The following is an 18,249-nucleotide window of genomic DNA, read 5'->3' on the forward strand; positions in this document are numbered from 1 at the left end:
GTGCCTCGGTAGGGTGGCATGCCATATGCCAGCTTTCTTTGCTGCCTGGATTAATTTCAGCAAACCATTTCTTTCCCTCTCCCTTCCCTGTATTCATCTCCCCACACCATCTTTCCCAGCAGTGTTTTGTCCCCTCTCTATGTCTTTACATTTACTCTCCCAGCAGCTGTCTACAAGCTTATATGGGATCCCTTGTATTTTATAGAAGCTTTTCCTTTTGTAGACCTTGAGAATTCTTCGAATGCTATTCTCTGAAACTTCTGTATACCACACTCTCAATTACATGGAGATTTCTGCTGTTTGCACGAATCTTAAAAGAGTGTGAAGATAAGCATTCTAGCCCTGGAAAGCCCATTCATTTAGGCCATTCCTTTCCCTTCTAACGTCCCAGGTTTCTCCTAATTTAGGCAAGTGTAACTCTCCCAGCGTTGTTGAGAACACTGAATAAGCTAATGCATGTGAAGACCCTTTGTAAGCTCTAAAGCACTATACAAATGTCACTCATACTGTTTATCTGTGACCTTCACATTATAAAGATCACCCCCGAGAAGCCAGCAGAGGAAGGAAGTGGTTGGAAGGGAGTGTCAGAAGCATCTGCCCCACAGAACCATGGGAAAGAGCTGTGCCCCCCGGGAAATCCAAGTACCTCTGAGAAGATTCACGAGACATCTGGTAAGAGCAAAGAATGCGGAAACAACCCCTCTGGCTTCCCTGTCGATGTTCAGGTGTGTGGACTGGGTGTGTGGCTTGGATCCCAGACAAGCCCGGGTCCAGGCTGGGCTGAGGAGCTCGCCCAGCTCCAGATGAGATGTTAGACGTGACCTCCAGAGACACAGACTGGAGTTCTCATCCATAGAAAAACCACGTGGCTTGGGGCAAGTCTTCCAAACTTTCTCAGCTCCAGATTCCTCGTCCATAAGATGGAAATAAAGAATCATAGTTCATAGATTGTTTGGAGGCATTAAATTTAATCTAGAAGGCCTGATGACATGAACGGTGCTCAGGCGATTCTATCTGTGATAACCGGGGATCGTATCTTACTCAGCTCATTGCCTGTTACCCAGTACAGGTGTACTTCAGAGATGTTGCAGGTTTGGTTCCAGACCACTGCAATAAAGTGAGTCACACACATTGTTTTTTTGGTTTGGCAGTGCATACAAACATTATGTTTACACTATACTGCAGTCTACTAAGAGTGCAATAGCGTTATGTCTAAAAATGTACATACCTTAATTTTAAACTAATTCATTGTTAAAATGCTAACAATCTTCTGAGCCTTCAGTGAGTCACTCTTTTTGCTGGTGGAGACTCTTGCCTGGGTGGTGATGGCTGCTGGCTGATCAAGGTGGTGGCTGCTGAAGGCTGGAGTGGCTGTGGCAGTTTCTTAAAAGAACACAACAGTGAAATTTGCCACATTGATTAGCTCTCCCTTTCATGAAGGATTTCCCTGTAGTATGTGATGCTATTGGACAGCATTTTACCCACAGGAGAACTTCTTTCAAAGTTGGAGTCAATCTCCTCCAGCTATGAAAGTCCTAGATGGCATCTGCTTCCAATAGAAGGCTAGTTTATCTACATTGAAAATCTGTTGTTTGGTGTAGCCACCTTCATCAGTGATCTTAGGTAGATCTTCTGGATAACGTGCTGCAGCTTCTCCATCAGGGTTTGCTGCTTCACCTTGCACTTTTATGATATGGAGACGGCTTCTTTCCTTAAACCTCACAAACCAACCTCTGCTAGCTTCACACGTTTCTCCTGCAGGTTCTTCACCTCTCTCAGCTTTCATGGACTGGAAGAGAGTTTGGCTGTTGCTCTGAAATAGACTTTGGCTTAAGGGAATGTTGTGGCTGGTTTCATGTTTTATCCTGACCACTGCAACTTTCTCATTTCAGCAGTAAGGCAGTTTTGCTTTCTTCTTCGTGTGTTCACTGGAGTATTATTATTATAATTTCCTTCAAGAACTTTTCCTTTGCATTCACAGCTTGGCTGTTTGGTGGAAGAGGCCGAGCTTTCAGCCCGTCTTGGCTTTCAGCAGGCCTTCCTCACTAAGCTTAGCCATTTCTAGCTTCTGATTTAAAGTGAGAGACATGCGAACCTTCCTTTCATTTCAACACTTAGTGGCCATTTTAGGGTTGTTAATTGCCCTGATTTCAGTGTTGCTGTGTCTCAGGAAATAGGGAGGCCCAAGAAAAGGAAAGTACGCAAGGAAGAGCTCATCGGTGGAGCAGTCAGAACACACACAACATTGATCGATTACGTTCGTCATCTTCTGTGGGCGCAGTTCTTAGTATCCCCAAAGCATTTACACAGAATAGGGTGACTACAGTCAATAATTACTGAATCATACATTTAAAAATAACTGCAAGAGTGTAACTGGATTGTTTGTAACACAAGCATAGATGGTCGAGGGGATGGATACCCTATTTTCCACGATGTGATTATTACGCATTTGCATGCCTCTATGAAAACATCTCACATACCCCATAAGTATATACACCTACTGTGTACGCACAAAATAAAGAACAAAAATTATTTTAAAATACTAAAATACAACAAAAACAATTGCAATAATAACATCAAAGCTCACTGATCACAAATCACCATAACAGATATAATAATAATGGAAAAGTGTAAAATTGGTGAGAATTTCTAAAAAAAAATGCAGTATGTGCGAAGCACTATGAAAATGAGGTGCAATAAAACGAGGTATGCCTTTGTGCCCTTAACAAATACTTGCAGAATGAAAGGAGGTATGGGTGAATGTCCCCATAAGTGAAGATGTTGGGAATCTAAACCTCACAACGGAAGGAGCCAGAAGCTAAAACTTTAATTGGCATTTGGCCTGTATTGGTGTGGGTCTAAGGTCTCAGCCTCTCTAAGGCAGAGAATGTGAAACATTGGGTAAAGAAGGCCCATGGGCACTTGGGAGGGGGGAGGCATCTCCTGTTTTTGAGAAAACAGAGCCTAACACTCTCCAACCTACCCAACCCTCATCTTCCAACTCTTTCCCCATCATAGGACCCGAAAGGGGGGAACATGCCTGGACCCACAGACTGCGTGAGAGAAAGCAGGTGGTGATTTATGAAGAGATCAGCGACCCTGAAGAAGATGACGAGTAACTCCGTAAGAGAACCTTGGGCTCATCCCCCACATCCCTGCAGATGTGCTATTCTGTTATGGTACTGGTATCCCATCTTGTCATTTGTTTCCCAAATGATTCCTTTCTCATAATTTTCTACTGTACAGCATTGAGGCTGAATGATGAGATTTCCCATGCTCTTTCTACTCCCTGCCCTGTATATCCAGGGATCCTCCCTACCCCGGATGCTGTGGGCTCCGAAACCCCAGGTCAGCCCTGGTATGTGGCCACACCTTCCTGTAGCCTAGGAACGGATAAACCAGGTGAGGAAGTCACGGTGGCAAGAGCAGATGGTTCACTTCAAGGAACCGTGGAAGGCATGTGCAGGCCCTGAGATAGGGCAGAATCAGAGTGTGCGGTGTCTGCCGGTAAGGAGGAGTTGAGATTGAGTTATTGGGCAGTGGGAACTCATTGCCACTTTCTTTCTCTCTTCTTGCCTCAGCCTCGGGGATATGACACATGCCCATGATGAGAAGCAGAACGTGGTGACCTTTCACGAACATGGGCATGGCTGCGGACCCCTCGTCATCAGGTGTATAGCAAGCGAAAGCAAGTGTTCACAACAGTGAAAAGTTGGGCGTCATTTCTCTTAGTGTGCCAAGAGTTCGATGTTAGCGTTTCCGTTGTATTTTATTACACTGTGTCATTCTGTTAGATATTATCCTTTTCATTGATGAGCAAGACATACTTAACGCATATTTCAGTTTGTGTATCCATGCATCTACTTAAAAAGCAAGTATCGTCAGGTATTCTCTGCATAGAACAGCACTACCCTCCTCTCTCCCCAGATGTGACTACTGAGGGCAGTTCCGAGTGTTTAATATCAGATTTTTTCCTCTGCATTTACACACCACACATGCACGCGCCTGCACACACACACACACAAACACACACTCACACCAAGTACCACTATAAGCATCTCCCATCTGCTTTACCCCATTGCCATGCGTCCTGGTCAAGCCCCCCTCGCTCGGTTTCCTGTTCAGCATGTACTCCCCTCATCCGATTCCCCTGTATCAGTTACTGACAGTTAATAAACCTTTGCAAACATTCCCCAGTTGTTTGCCCCTCTCATTATTGCGCACACAGCTCTGTGCACGTGTGTGAATATTTCTTTAGGAAAGATTCTTAGAAGCGGAATTGCTGTGTCAAAGGAGTCATTTATTCAACAAAACCCTAATGAGTGGGTCCTCGTGCTGAGCGCTGTCCTAGGTGCTGCAGAGACATCAGGGAGCAAGGCAGACAGATGTTCCTGACCACCATTCTAGAGGAGGATATTTCCAGTTGTTGGGTTTCTTTGTTTGTTTGTTTCTTCTAGCGATGGGGGTCTTGCTCTGTCCAGGCTGGAGTGCAGCGGCATGATCATAGCTCAATGCAGCCTTGAACTCCTGGGCTCAAGCGATCCTCCCTCCTTGGCCTCCTAAAGTGTTGGGATTACAGGCGTGAGCCACCGCACCTGGCCTCCAGTTTTTATTTTGATAGAGACTATACACTTCAGTCCTGGAGCAGGATTCTGCAGCAGGTGGTTGGGCATCTTGGCCTTCGCTGTCTGAACGATTTTCGCATTCTAGGGCTGGGACGGTCCATTTGGGAGTATGTGGGAGGAGACACAGATGAAATCGTCATCTGGGGAACATGGAGGAATGAGGAAGATGCATGCACTGTAGACCCTGTGATGGTCAGGGAATAGAAGAGTCCACTTAGTCTCCATGCAGGGGAGCAATCGGTGGGAAAGTCCCCTGGACAGAAGCATGAGACTGCCCATCAAGGGTCTCACCAACCAAGGGCCTGGGGGCTGAGGTGGGGACGATGATTTGGGAATGGGACAGTTCTTTCTCACAAGTACCACTGCATGGTGCAGAGGGGAAAGAGTTGTGGGGAAGGGAAGGGCAGAGGGGAGTCTATTTTAGAATAAAACATTTGTGTGTGAATGGAGACATTAAAGCTCCATTCACAAGCAAACGGACTTGAAACACCAGCCCCAGGTGGAGGCAGGATCGGAGCTGTTTTGACTGTCCATAACCCATCACCTTGGCCTCTTGCTTCTCCCCAGCCTTGGAAGGAGGAAACTACCATCATTATGCCTATATGAGAGATGAGAGACGGAGTCCCAGACAGATGGTAGGCGTCTTGTCACAGGTCCTACAGCTGGCAGGTGCAGGAGGGGCTGAGTTTGGAGCTCACTGACTTCAGAAACATTAAGGAGGACAGGTGTGTGTGGTGGAGGGAGGGAGAATTGAACAAGCCCCGGCTCCTGTCCCCAGTCACAAGGTAGAGGCTGTGGGTTCATTTTCCAAGACAAGGAGCCCTTAGAGATGGAGATGCAGGGAGGGAGAGGCGATCGTGGACATAGTGGGGACAGTGGGAGACAGAGACATGCAGCGTGGGCAGAAGAGGGGCAGGCAAAGAAGCAGGGGAGACCCAAGACTAAGTGTGGGCTGTCACAGCCACCAGAGGGAGAGGGTGCTAGTAAGGAGGTTGTGGAGCTCCAGGAGCAGTAGAGGTTCCCCAGATCTTTGAGCATGCCCTGCCTGGCACTGCAGGAAGAGGTGGCTGCCACCCAGGTCAGTGTGGACGTGCCTCTACCTGTGTCTCAGAGGAAACAAATTCTATTTTATCCCAATATAGCTCCGTATTACACAAATGTAACATTCAGCTACTAGATATCGAGTGCCTTATCCTCCACGTAAATACAGCAGAGGATATACCCTGAAAGAGATACTGAAGGATTTGATTTTTCTTTCTCCCTGGGAAGATGAAATCCATAAGTTGGGTCCCCAAGCCCACAGGACAGATGCAAGAAAGGGTGGCTGGAAGATTGTGAGTCATGACAGGGAACATTTTTCCTTAGGTTCCATGGGTATGTAAAGCTCCGGACTATCTGTCTATCATGGATAGATAAAGAGTGAACATGGTCCCCTCTCCACAAATGTGTTTCCCTCCATTATTACTGTGAAGGCCTGAAGCTCCATCAAGTTCTGATACATTACTCTTTTTTTTTTTTTTGAGATAGAGTCTCGCTCTGTCACCCAGGCTGGAGTGCTGTGGCGAGATCTCGGCTCACTGCAAGCTCCGCCTACCAGGTTCAAGCAGTTCTCCTGCCCCAGCCTTCCAAGTAGCTGGGAATACAGGCACGTGCCACCATGCCCAGCTAATTTTTGTATTTTTAGTAGATACGGGGTTTCACTGTGTTAGCCAGGATGGTCTCCATCTCCTGACCTCGAGATCCACTGGCCTCGGCCTCCCAAAGTGCTGGGATTACAGGTGTGACCCACTGCGCCCAATGATGCATTACTCTTTTGTGATTTTTCCAGAGAGGATCTCACTCTGTCACCCCGGTTGGAGTGCATTGCTGCAATTACAGCTCACTGCAGCCTCGATCTCCCAGGCTGAAGGGATTCTCCCACGCTCAAGGGATTCTCCCACTTAAGCTTCCGAACTAGCTGTAGCTACAGGCACACGCCACCACACCTAGCTAGTTTTTGTACTTTCTGTATACACAGGATCCCACTATGTTGCCCAGGCTGGTCTCTATCTACTCGGTTCAGGCAATTCTCCTGCCTTAGCCTCCCAAAGTGCTGAGAAGACAAGTGTGAGCCGCCTTGCCGGGCCTTCCCTTTCTTTAATGAACAATTATCAGAGTTTCATCTCAGAGGCAAAAGTAGCTACCGCCAGCCAATGTGAGTGTGGTGTTGTAGGGGAATCTGACTGATTCAGATGTTTCCCGCTCTGTGTGTGGTTTTTTTTTGTTTGTTTGTTTTTTGGTTCTGGGTTTGGAGTTTTTCAGAGGTTTTGTTACAAAGATCATGTCCTGGCCAGGTGCAGTGACTCACGCTGTAATCCCAGCAGTTTTGGAGGCTGAGTTAAAAAAAATTTTCCTCTAAATTAAATTTAGTTAATTATGAAAAAAAAAAAAACCTTTACAATCTTTGTCTCCCAAAAGTGAGAAGCTTATAGGTGTCAGTAGAGAAAAAAACAACTTTATGAAAACCTACAGCATTGTAGGGGTTAGGGGTGATGGGGAGGGCTGAGCAGATGGGCCCTTTCCAGTTCAGAAACCTTGGTCCCAAGCAGAAATATGATGATGAGAGTTCCTCATCTTTCCCTGGCTGCCTCCCTGGTAGTTGGTGCCACATCTCCAGAAGTGGTTTGTAGTGAATTGTTTCTTTGGAGGCTGGAAGTGGACGATGCACAGGTGACCTCTGTGACAAGTGCTTAAAGGCAGATGTCACTGGCCATGTTTGTTGTAGTATTAGGATTTGGACAATGGCTAGAGATGCAGCCGCCAACATCTTTAGTCAAGAGGTGAGGAGCAGAGAGAGACAAAATAAAAGGAAGAGAATGTAGGAGGGAGAGGAAAGTCTGACAGTCTGTTAGAGAGGGTTTAGAGAGATGGGGATGGAGAGGATACATCAGAAAGAGATCAGCAGGCCGGACATGGTGGGTCACGCCTGTAATCCCCACACTTTGGGAGGCCAAGGCGGGCAGATCGCCTGAGGCAGGAGTTCCTGACCACCCTGGCCAACATGGTGAAACACCGTCTCTACTAAAAATACAAAAATTGGCCAGGCCTGGTGGTGGGCACCATTTCTATAGTGCTTTAGAGCTTACAAAGCGTCTTCACATGCATTACCTTAATCAATGTTCTCAACAACGGTGGGAGAGTCACCCGTGCCTAAATTAGGAGAAACCTGGGAGGTTAGATGGGAAACGAATGGCCTAAGTGAATGGGGTTTCCAGGGCTAGAATGCTTATCTTCACACTCTTTTAAGACTGGCATTCTTGCAAACAGCAAACATCTCCATGTAATTGAGAGTTTGCTATACAGAGGGTTTGGAGAAAAATAGCATTCTAAGAATTCACAAGGTCTACGAAGGGAAGAGCTTCGATAAAATACAAGGGATCCCATATAAGCTTCTAGACAGCTGCTGGGAGAGTAAATGTAAAAACATAGGGAGGCGACAAAACACTGCTGGGAAAGATGGTGTGGGGAGATGAATACAGGGAAGGGAGAGGTAAAGAAATGGTTTGCTGAAATTAATCCAGGCAGCAAAGAAAGCAGTACCAGATCTGGCATACCACCCTACCGAGGCACCGACATTGAATGTGGAATTCAGTCAGGTGGTGCCCATCACAATTCTGGTTGCATTGGGATGTGTCACCGACCAACAATCTTAAGCTACTTTTTTTCTCTTTTTTTTTCTTTTTTTTTTTTTTTGCGATGGAATCTCACTTTGTTGCGAGGCTTGAGTGCAGTGGCACCGTCTCGGCTCACTGCAACATCCGACTCCCGCGTTTAAGCGATTCTCCTGCCACAGCCTCCAGAGTATCTGGGACTACAGGCAGGCACTACCACACCCTGCTAAGTTTTGTATTTTTACTAGAGACGAGATTTCACCATGTTGGCCAGGATGGTCTCCATCTCTTGAACTTATGATCTGTCCGCCTCGGCCTCCCAAAGTACTGGAATTACAGTCGTGAGCCACTGCACCCGGTCATTAAGCTACTTTTTATTCAGCTCCCTCACTTATGAAATAGCGAACAATGCATGTAAAACAGGCTAAGGGAAAGTCCTCTCTGAGCTTGTAAACACTATTTAAATGTAGTAATAATAACAATTAATACCTTTCTGAATACTTCTTTGAATTCAGTATCCACACTGGCAACCCAACTCCCAGATCCCTTGACCCTCTAAAGCAGAGTTGAATCTGCACTTGTGGGGTCACTCATTCAGGGGCCTCCGAGGAATCCCCTGGGCTGGGACTGGGACTTCCCGGATGCCCCAGATGCAGACAAGGCCCTCAAGGAGCTCACAGTAGGGAGGGGCCAACAGTCGAAGCGATTCCTAAACCATGGGAGTGGCCCCGGTAACAGAGCAGAGACCAGATGGTCTTTCCTGTTGGGAGAGTGGGTGTGTCAACGGAAGCACCAGCAGGCCCTACGGGGTGAAGCCCTAGTGAGCAACATCTGAAGTTCATAAACAAATGCAAACGTGAATGAACTTTAAATGGCTTTGGAGCTCTGGATTAGACTACCACTGCCACTGCGCCCCAGGAAAATTCTTTAACATCTCTGTACCCCGATAGCCTCATTTTATTATTACGTTGCTGGTAACTATGATCTAAAACATGAACTATGATTCTTTACTTCCATTTCATGGACCAGGAATCTGGAGCTCAGAGAACTTAGAAGATTTGTGCCAAGTCACATGGCTTTCATATGGATGAAAACTGAAGTGTGTGACTCGTTATTATTTGGAGATAATAATAGAAACAATGTCATAGAGATCTTCTTAAGGATTAAATAAATTCATCCATGTGAACTGCTTAGAATAGTATCTGGCATCACTATGAAAACAAAAGAAGTATTAAGGATCACAACTGTTAGTATTATCAAGCTGTCGATGCTACATCTGGTGTTGTGATAGACATGGGGAGAAGGGGGCAATGAGGGCATTTTTGATATTCTCCCACTCTTACAGGGTTCACATTCGTGAAGGGACAAAGGTACTCTGGTCCTTTAGATTTGAGAGATACTCACCTTCGGGAAGATTCTCTGGAGCCTGCCGAAAGTCATCTGAGGACGTTCAACTGAAAGAGAATATATCACAATTTTTCTTTGTTGGTAAAGGTTTCCAAACTCTAGAGAGATGTCTATTGCATGAGGGTATTCTGCAGCAGAGGGTTATGAGTCCACTTATTGTTGAGGACTTATCTGAGATATGCCTCTGAATTATGTTTAGTAATGGTTGATTCATTTATCAGTGGCCTCAATTCAGAATTTTACATCTCATGGTTTATCAAATGGGGACTAAACCCCATCACAGTCTCATCTTATTCCGTTACATATGTTTCACTTTTTCCCAAATAATTAAATTGATTGGTTGGGAACCTGAACTGTATCCACTCAAGATATGAACAACTAAAAATCACTGTACACTTCAAATGGATGAACCTTATGGTATGTGAATTAAGCTGTTAAATATGTGATGAACCGTGGATGATTTAGTCCAGTGGCTCTGAAATATTTTCAGTATAAAGACACTCCTTTAATGTCAAAAGCTTGGCAGATACTCAAGCACTGGATTTTCAGACCTCTTATAGTGATTGTGGGAGATGGTAGAATCTGGCCTGTTTAGCTGGGGAGTAATAGGTCTGTTGGAGACAGTTTGGACATTCTGACCTTGTCTTATAATTGTGTTGTCAGAGCAGAAGAGCAAGTAAACACATATGTCCCCTTTATATTCCTGAAATGTACAAAGATCTGTACCGAAGAACCTGTCTTTTTTTCACCCTGTGTTATCTCTGCTCACCGACAAGTGGGAAAGCTCTCTGTGTGTTGGATGAGGGATCACTCTTTCAAACTCACTCCTGAGCTCATCACAGAGAATCAGGTTTCTTTGGGAATGAGAAGACTATTTGGTTTTGATAAAATACACAGAAACAGCGATGCTTATTATATAATGTGTTCATCACCCTCACTCCTAAGATACTTATCCAATACCTACATGCTGTTAATGAAACAAACTCTGGAAGTTTTTGGTGGATCCATAGTTTTAATAGTTTCTTTCTTTTTTTTGTCACTTTTAACATTTTCTTAACTGTCTTTTGATTCATTAACAGTGCTTAGGAAGAACAGCAAGTCCTTTAAAAAGGAAATATTTCAAACACACAGAAAAGTAAGGGGGGTAATATTGAGTCCAGTCAGATCTCAACATTACCCCACAGCTATGTTAGGTCTGATTTATTTATTCAGAATATTAGAAATACTACAAACAGGCCGGGCATGGTAGCTCACACTTGTAATCCCAGCACTTTGGGAGGCTGAGGCGGGTGGATCACCTGAGGTCAGGAAGTTTGAGACCAGCCTGGCCAACACGGTGAAACCGCGTGTCTACCAAAAATACAAAAATCAGCTGGGTGTGGGGGTGGGTGCCTGTAACCCCAGCTACTCTGGAGGCTGAGGCAGGAGAATCACTTGAACCCGGGAGTTAAAAGTCGGAGTGAGCTGAGATTGTCTTATTGCACTCCACCCTGGCCGAGAAGAGTGAAACTCCATCTCAAAAACAAAAACAAACAAAACACACTATCGACTAGTCACAGCTGAAGCTGTGTGTGCAGCACTCAGCAATCCCTGCCCTCCCTCCCTCCTCCACTTACAGCCAGTCACCTTAATTTGATGGCTTTTTATTCACATTCATGTTTGCATACATTTACCATTTACTTATCTGTAAGAATATATATATATATATATATTTTTTTTTTTTTTTTTTTTTTTTTCAGACAGTGTCTCGCTGTTGCCCAGGCTGGAGTGCAGTGGTGCGATCTCGGCTCACTGCAGGCTCCACCCTCTGGAGTTCACGCCATTCTCCTGCCTCAGCCTCCCGAGTAGCTGGGACTACAGGTGCCCGCCACCTCGCCTGGCTAATTTTTTGTATTTTTAGTAGAGACGGGGTTTCACCGTGTTAGCCAGGATGGTCTCGATCTCCTGACCTCGTGATCCGCCCACCTCGGCCTCCAAAAGTGCTGGGATTACAGGCGTGAGCCACTGCTCCCAGCCAAAAATAGATATTCTTGTTTTGCATGTTTTAAAATTTTATATGAATGGCCTCTGTAGTTAACTTTCTGCATGCAATTTTTTTTCACTCAGCCCTGATGTGTGTGAGGGAACAAATGCCTGAGGATCTTTCCCAGGTAGCTGAGCTGAAAAGCAGCTGGGCTTGAGGAGACCCTTTCCAGCCCCTTCCCATCTACTCACCCTCATTCCCGCGGTTACGGTCCTTAACAAAATCATTCCCCTGGCAATCTGCGGCCCATTTATTATGCATGAAAGGCGAGAGGGTAACCTTGAGACCTAGAAAGGAGCAAAATGTTTATTCCCTAAGAGAGAAGCTTAGGTCTGTCACGGTGGCTCACGTCTGTAGTACCAGCACTTTGGGAGGCTGAGGCAGGAGGATTGCTTGAGGCCAGGAATTCAAGGCTTCAGTGAGCTATGATTGCACTACTGCATTCTAGGCTAGGTGACACGGTGAGAGTCTGACTCAAAAGACAGACAGGCCGAGAGAAGGAAGGTAGTGTCAGTGGGGGGGGCCGGGATGCCACAGAGACAGTTGGACTCATCAGAACAGAGGCCTATGGGAGAGAAACGTGCAGGGTCCAGGTACAAGCTCCACTGTGGCCAGTCCCTGCCCCCAGCCCTGACAGAATACAGAAGAGCAAAACACCCAGAAGCTGCCTTGCGATTTTTCCCTGCACAAATGGAAAATGTGGGGTACTTTCTGCAGCCTAAGAAGTAGCCAAAGCAGGAAAAGGGATGTTCATGTGTCCCCAGACTTGTCTGTACCTAGAGCTTTCTGTTACCTAGTTTAGTCATGGCCTCATACTTTCTCTTCATATACACATAGGTGATTTTCTCTGAGGCTTTCATCTTTCCCACTCTTTCTTAGAGAAGTATTTGGCAATATCATCGAAGGCCTACAAAAAACAAAAAGGAACTCTGGCAGTACTCAGCTAGGCATGTCTGCCATTCAGCTGGAGCCGCTTCCTGTGTGCTGGATCTGGGAAGTGGGGATGATAATCCTTCCTGGTTGACGCCATGGCTAACTGACAGAACACTAGGGACCTTCCCTAGCTTCTCCCCTGCCACACAGTAGGGCTTTAATGCTGCTGGCTGGCTCTCTTCCCACCTTCCAGGATGGAGTGGGAGTCACCAAATGAAGTGCAAGGTCACAGACTTGTCTCCAGGGATGCTAGGTGATGACAGAGCGAGGGTGGGAGGCTCCCAAGGATGCAGATCTCCCCCGAGACCCTGTTCCTTGTCCCCAGTACCTCTGTCCTCCCCTCCTCAGAAACCTGGTCACCCCACACTGTCCCCTGGGCCACTACTCTGCCCCCTCCAGGTCACCTCACCTTTTGTATCTTCTCTGGTATTTGAGCATCATCCCTAGCTCTCTTTGCACAGTCGTTGTCTCCGTTCATGGCACCGGGAGCAGTCTGACGTGCAAGAGAAACTGCCTGAGACTTTCCAGCTGCAGGAGTTTTGGTCCTGTGGAGGGAGAAATCAGTGAAGGCCGGCCACACTCAGTCACCTGGAATCAGCTGCTGCATTTCTCCATTCGGGGCTTATCTGTCCCTGAGTAATGACACGGGGAGAAGTAAGATGAAAACAGGGAGCCAGGGGTCTCTGGGAGAAGTATTGATAGGGGATGGCAGGTTTCCTATGGGCAAAGCAGCCTTGAGTCTTTGGGAGGGGGTTGGCTAATGTTGTTAGTAGTTTCCCTGGGGCTAGGCTTACCCTGAAAGATGTACAGACCCTTGTTGGGGAGGCAGGGACATGACTGTGTAATTTTATTCAGTGGGGGCGTTCTGACACCCTCACTCAATAATTAAAGGGAGGGAAGTGAGTCCCAGAGATAACATGGTCTCTCTGGTGATGGATCTGATCAGGCAGAGGGATGGGAAATGAGCATGGCTACTGTGAATGGATTTAGAGGCTATTACTGGGTGATTTGTAAATCATTAGGAAGTGAGCTACAATTTCTGAGACTACAAGAGCCCATCAACACTTAGAGAGAATACGGGGCGTTTCAAGATGCAGCAATCAGCCAGGAGCGGTGGTTCATGCCTGTAATCCCAGCACATTGGCCAATCCTCCAGCCTCGATCTCGGGACTACAGTACAGGCATGCACCACCCAGCCCCCACTAATATTTTTATTTTTGTTTTTTTAGTAGAGACGGTTTTGCTATGTTGACCAACTTGGTCTCGACCTCTTGGGCTCAAGCGATAGTCCTGCCTCAGCTTCGGGACTACAGGCATGCACCACCCTGCGTTTTGCTATGTTTCCCACGCTGGTCTTGACCTCCTGGGCTCACTCAATGATTTGAACCCGGGAAGCAGAGGTTGCATTGAGCTGCCATCACACCACTGCACTCCAGCTTCGGAGACAGAGCAAGATTGTCAAATAAATAGGGAAAGAAAGAGAAAGAAAGAAAGAAAGAAAGAAAGAAAGAAAGAAAGAAAGAAAGAAAGAAAGAAAGAAAGAAAGAAAGAAGAAAGAGAGAGAGAGGAAGGAAGGAAGGAAGGAAGAAAGGAAGGGAAGGAAGGAAGGAAGAAAGGAAGGGAAGGAAGGGAGGAAGGAAGGGAAAGAAAGAAAGAATGGAGGGAAGGAAGAAAGAGAGAGAAAGACCAGGTGACTCTCCATAAGAACAGTAAGCTTTTTGGTATTTTTACTTACCCTCATCCCATCTCATGCTCCCAGCTTGGTTCTGTTCATTGCTGATGAAATACAGATAGGATTGGCAAGAACTGGTAGATGGCTGGCTGTTGATCATGAAAATGTCAGACCTCATATAGTCCTCCTTGGAAAGGCCCTTTCTAGGGGCTGATACTCTGTGTCGGTGGTGCTGTGGGACAATGACATAATGCTGACCATTAAGCCAGGGGAACATGGGTCCACATATGGTGGCAATCCACGAGGCTGCCGAGTGGCCATTGCAGCCCTTGAGGTTTTAGAAGAAAACCTTGCTGAAACTGCAGAAAAAAAATGGGTATTCTCTTGAGAAATGAACCCATGAAGCTACCTTCTGATGTTGTAACTGCAGTAAGAGGAAAATGATTATTTTATTTATTCATTTATTTATTTTTTTGAGTCAGAGGTTCACTCTGGTTGCCCAGGCTGGAGTCCAATGCCACGATCTTGGCTCACTGCAACCTCTGCCTCCTGGGTTAAAGGGATTCTCCTGCCTCAGCCCCCTGAGTAGCTGGGATTACAGGCATGTGCCCCTATGCCCAGCTAATTTTTGTATTTTTAGTAGAGACGGGGTTTCACCATGTTGGCCAAGCTGGTCTTGAACTCCTGACCTCAGCTGATGCACCTGCTTCGGCCTCCCAAAATGTTGGGGTTACAGGCATGAGCCACTCTGCCCAGGAGGAAAAGAATTATTAAATGCAATTGTTATTCAAGACAGCAAAGATTGTGATGCTTGGAAGGTGTGTCTACGACTTCGAGATTATGGATTTCTGGCCAAGCCAATCCATGGTGACATCATCAGTTTTTGCCTCTGCTAGTGGTCAAGAAGGATGAGATTCGAGAGTCCAGTGAAATCAATAACAAGACCATCTTGTCATTCTGAGGGTAGCAGCCGTTTTCAGTGGTCCCTGGGAGCCGACTAGAGACAGGTGGTCCTGTAAAAGCTCTGCTCTAAATGTAGGCACATTCCACTCACATGTGTCCTCAAAACCTTTTTCTGGAATATATGTTGTTTTCAGTTGATACATAATAGAATAGTGTTTATGAAGCTGCCTTTTGCTTTGTGACATAAGTAAGAGAATGTAAAGGCATCTACATTCAGTGAAAGTGTTTTGATGTGCAGAACATGGCTGGGTGCAGTGGTTGATGCCTGTAATCCTAGCATTTTGGGAGGGCGAGGTGGGCAGATCACTTGAGGTCAGGAGTTTGAGACCAGCCTGGCCAACACAGAGAAACCCCATCTCTACTAAAAATACAAAAATTAGCTAGGTGAGGTGGTGGGTGCCTGTAGTCCTAGCTACATGGGAGGCTGAGACAGGAGAATCCCTCGAACCCGAGAGGCAGATGTTGCAGTGAGCTGAGATCGTGCCACTGCACTCAAGCCTAGGTCACACAGTGAGAATCCCTTTGGAAAACAAAAGAAACAAAGGTACAGAACATTTCCATCACCACAATGCTATTCCTTGTGCTACTCATTTTTAGTAATACTCACTCTCCTCCCATCCACTATCCCTAACCCCTGGCAACCACTAATCTGTTTTCCACTTCTACAATTTTGTCTTTTCTAGAATGTTGTACAAATGAAATCTTATAGTATATCACGTTTTAAGGGTTTATTCCACTCAGTATAATTCCCTGGAGATTCATCCAAGATATTAATATCTGTGTATCAATAGTTCATTGTTGCTGTTGTTGCTGTTGAGACAGAGTGTCACTCTGTCGCTCAGGCTGGAGTGCAGTGGCATGATCTCAGCTCACTGCAACCTCCGCCTCCCTGGTTCAAGTGATTTTACTACCTCAGTCTCCCGAGTAGCTGTGACTACAGGCATGCACCACCACACCCTGGTAATTTTTGTATTAGTCATAGAGATGGGGTTTCAACATATTGGCAAGGCTGGTCTTGAACTCTTGACGTCATGATCTGCCCGCCTCGGCCTCCCAAAGTGCTGGGATAACAAGGTAAGCCACTGTGCCTGGCCAATTGTTCATTTTTATTACTGAGTAGTATTCCATGGTATGGATGTACCACAGTTCAACCATTCGCTTATTGTAGGACATACTGATTATTTCCAGCTTTTGGCTATTACAAGTAAAGCTGCTATGAACAATTATGTACAAGTTTCTGGATGGGCATACATTTTAACTTCTCTGAAGTGTAATTGTTGAATTGTATGGTCAATGCATGTTTAGTTTTATAAGAAACTACCAAACTGCTTCCCAGAGTGGCTGTAAGATTTTACCTTCCCAGCAGCACTTAATGAGGTGTCCAGTTTCTCTGCATCCGTGTCACCATTTTGTGTTGTCACTATGTCTTTTATTTTAGCTGTTATAATAAGTGTATAGTGATACCTCATCATGGTCTTAACTTACATTTAGTGAAGGAAATGAGTGTTGAACATGTTTTCATGTGCTTATTTGCTTATTTCCTCTTCAGTGAAATATATGTTCACATCTTTTCATGATTTTCTAATTGGATTATTTGTTTATATTTTTTACCATTGAGGTTTTTTATTATTATTATTTTATTATTCTTATTCTTGAGACAGAGTCTCGCTCTGTTACCCAGGCTGCAGTGCAGTGGCACAATCTTGGCTCTCTCCAATTTCCGCCTCCCAGGTTCTAGCAATTCTCATGTCTCAGCCTCCCGAGTAGCTGGGATTACGGGCAAGCATCATCATGCCGGTCTAATTTTTGTATTTTTAGTAGAGATGGGTTTTTGCCATGTTGCCCAGACTGGTCTTGAACTCCAGGCCTCAAGGGATTTGCCCTCCATCCACCTCGACCTTTCAAAGTGCTGGGATTACAAGCATGAGCCACCACGCTCAGCCTACCATTGAGTTTTGAGAGTACTATACATATCAATTTTATATTCTGGATGTGAGTCCTTTCTTGGATATGTGGTTTGCAAATATTTTCTCCTAGTCAAGACCCTGTTTTTTCATCCTTTTAACAGGGTCTCTTGCAGAGCACAGTTTTAAATTGGATGAAATCTAATTTATTTGTTTTCCTTATGGATTATGCTTTTTGAACTCTTCACTATGCCCTAGATCTCAGACGTTTATCCTATGCTTTCTTGTAAAATTTTTTTTAGCTTTATATTTTAGATTTAAATCTATGATCCACTTGATTTATTTTTTGCATAAAAATAGGAAGATTATGTCTTTTTTTTTTTATCCTATGGCTCTGCAACTGCTCCAGCACCATTTGTTAAGCAGACGATCCTTCCTTCTTTTTGTCTCTTTGTAAAATATCAGTGTGGGGCTATTTCTAGGTTCTCTATTTTGTTCCAGTGATCTATGTGTCTATTCTTCTCCCAGTACTACAGACTTGATTCCTGTAGCTATATAAGAAGTATTGAAATACGGTGGAGCCATTCCTCCCACCTTATTCTTCTTTTCCAAAAATTGTCTTAGCTACATATATATATTTTGAGATGCAGTCTGACTTGTGTTGCCCAAGCTGGAGTGCAGTGGGGTGATCTCGGCTCACTGCAACCTCCTTCTCCCGGGTTCAAGTGATTCTCCTGTCTCACCTTCCCGAGTAGCTGGGATTACAGGCATGCGCCACCACACATGGCTAATTTTTTTATTTTTAGTACGGCTAATTTTTTAATTTTTAGTAGATAGGGGGTTTCGCCATGTTGACCAGGCTGATCTTGAACTCCTGACCTCAAGTGATCCGCCTGTCTCGGCCTCCCAAAGTGCTGTGATTACAGGCCTGAGCCACTGCGCCCAGCGTTGTCTAAGCTATTGAAAATGTGTTACAGCAGCAATCAAAAATGAAAACACATGGAAACATTTATTAGTGAAACAAAATAGAAAGTCAAGAAACAGACTAATCTGTATGCAAACTTCAGCATGC

At 45.4% G+C, this 18,249-nt stretch overlaps 1 protein-coding gene and 2 pseudogenes across 1 annotated transcript; 2 read left to right on the forward strand and 1 right to left on the reverse strand.

Annotated features, from left to right (window-relative positions):
* The window catches only part of LOC100592435, a 76,717-nt pseudogene extending 73,598 nt beyond the window's left edge, over positions 1-3,119 (forward strand).
* Positions 3,120-4,633: 1,514 nt separating this feature from the next.
* Positions 4,634-13,116, reverse strand: LOC115833320 (putative protein SSX10). Its single transcript, XM_030807397.1, is given in 5 exon segments — positions 4,634-4,809; positions 11,897-11,992; positions 12,499-12,570; positions 12,573-12,612; positions 13,048-13,116. Coding segments are annotated over 5 exon segments (453 nt in total).
* A 439-nt stretch (positions 13,117-13,555) lies between these two features.
* LOC105738089 lies at positions 13,556-15,271 on the forward strand (annotated as a pseudogene).
* Positions 15,272-18,249: the final 2,978 nt, after the last annotated feature.

This window comes from Nomascus leucogenys, chromosome X, assembly GCF_006542625.1.
Source record: "Nomascus leucogenys isolate Asia chromosome X, Asia_NLE_v1, whole genome shotgun sequence".
Taxonomy (NCBI): domain Eukaryota; kingdom Metazoa; phylum Chordata; class Mammalia; order Primates; family Hylobatidae; genus Nomascus; species Nomascus leucogenys.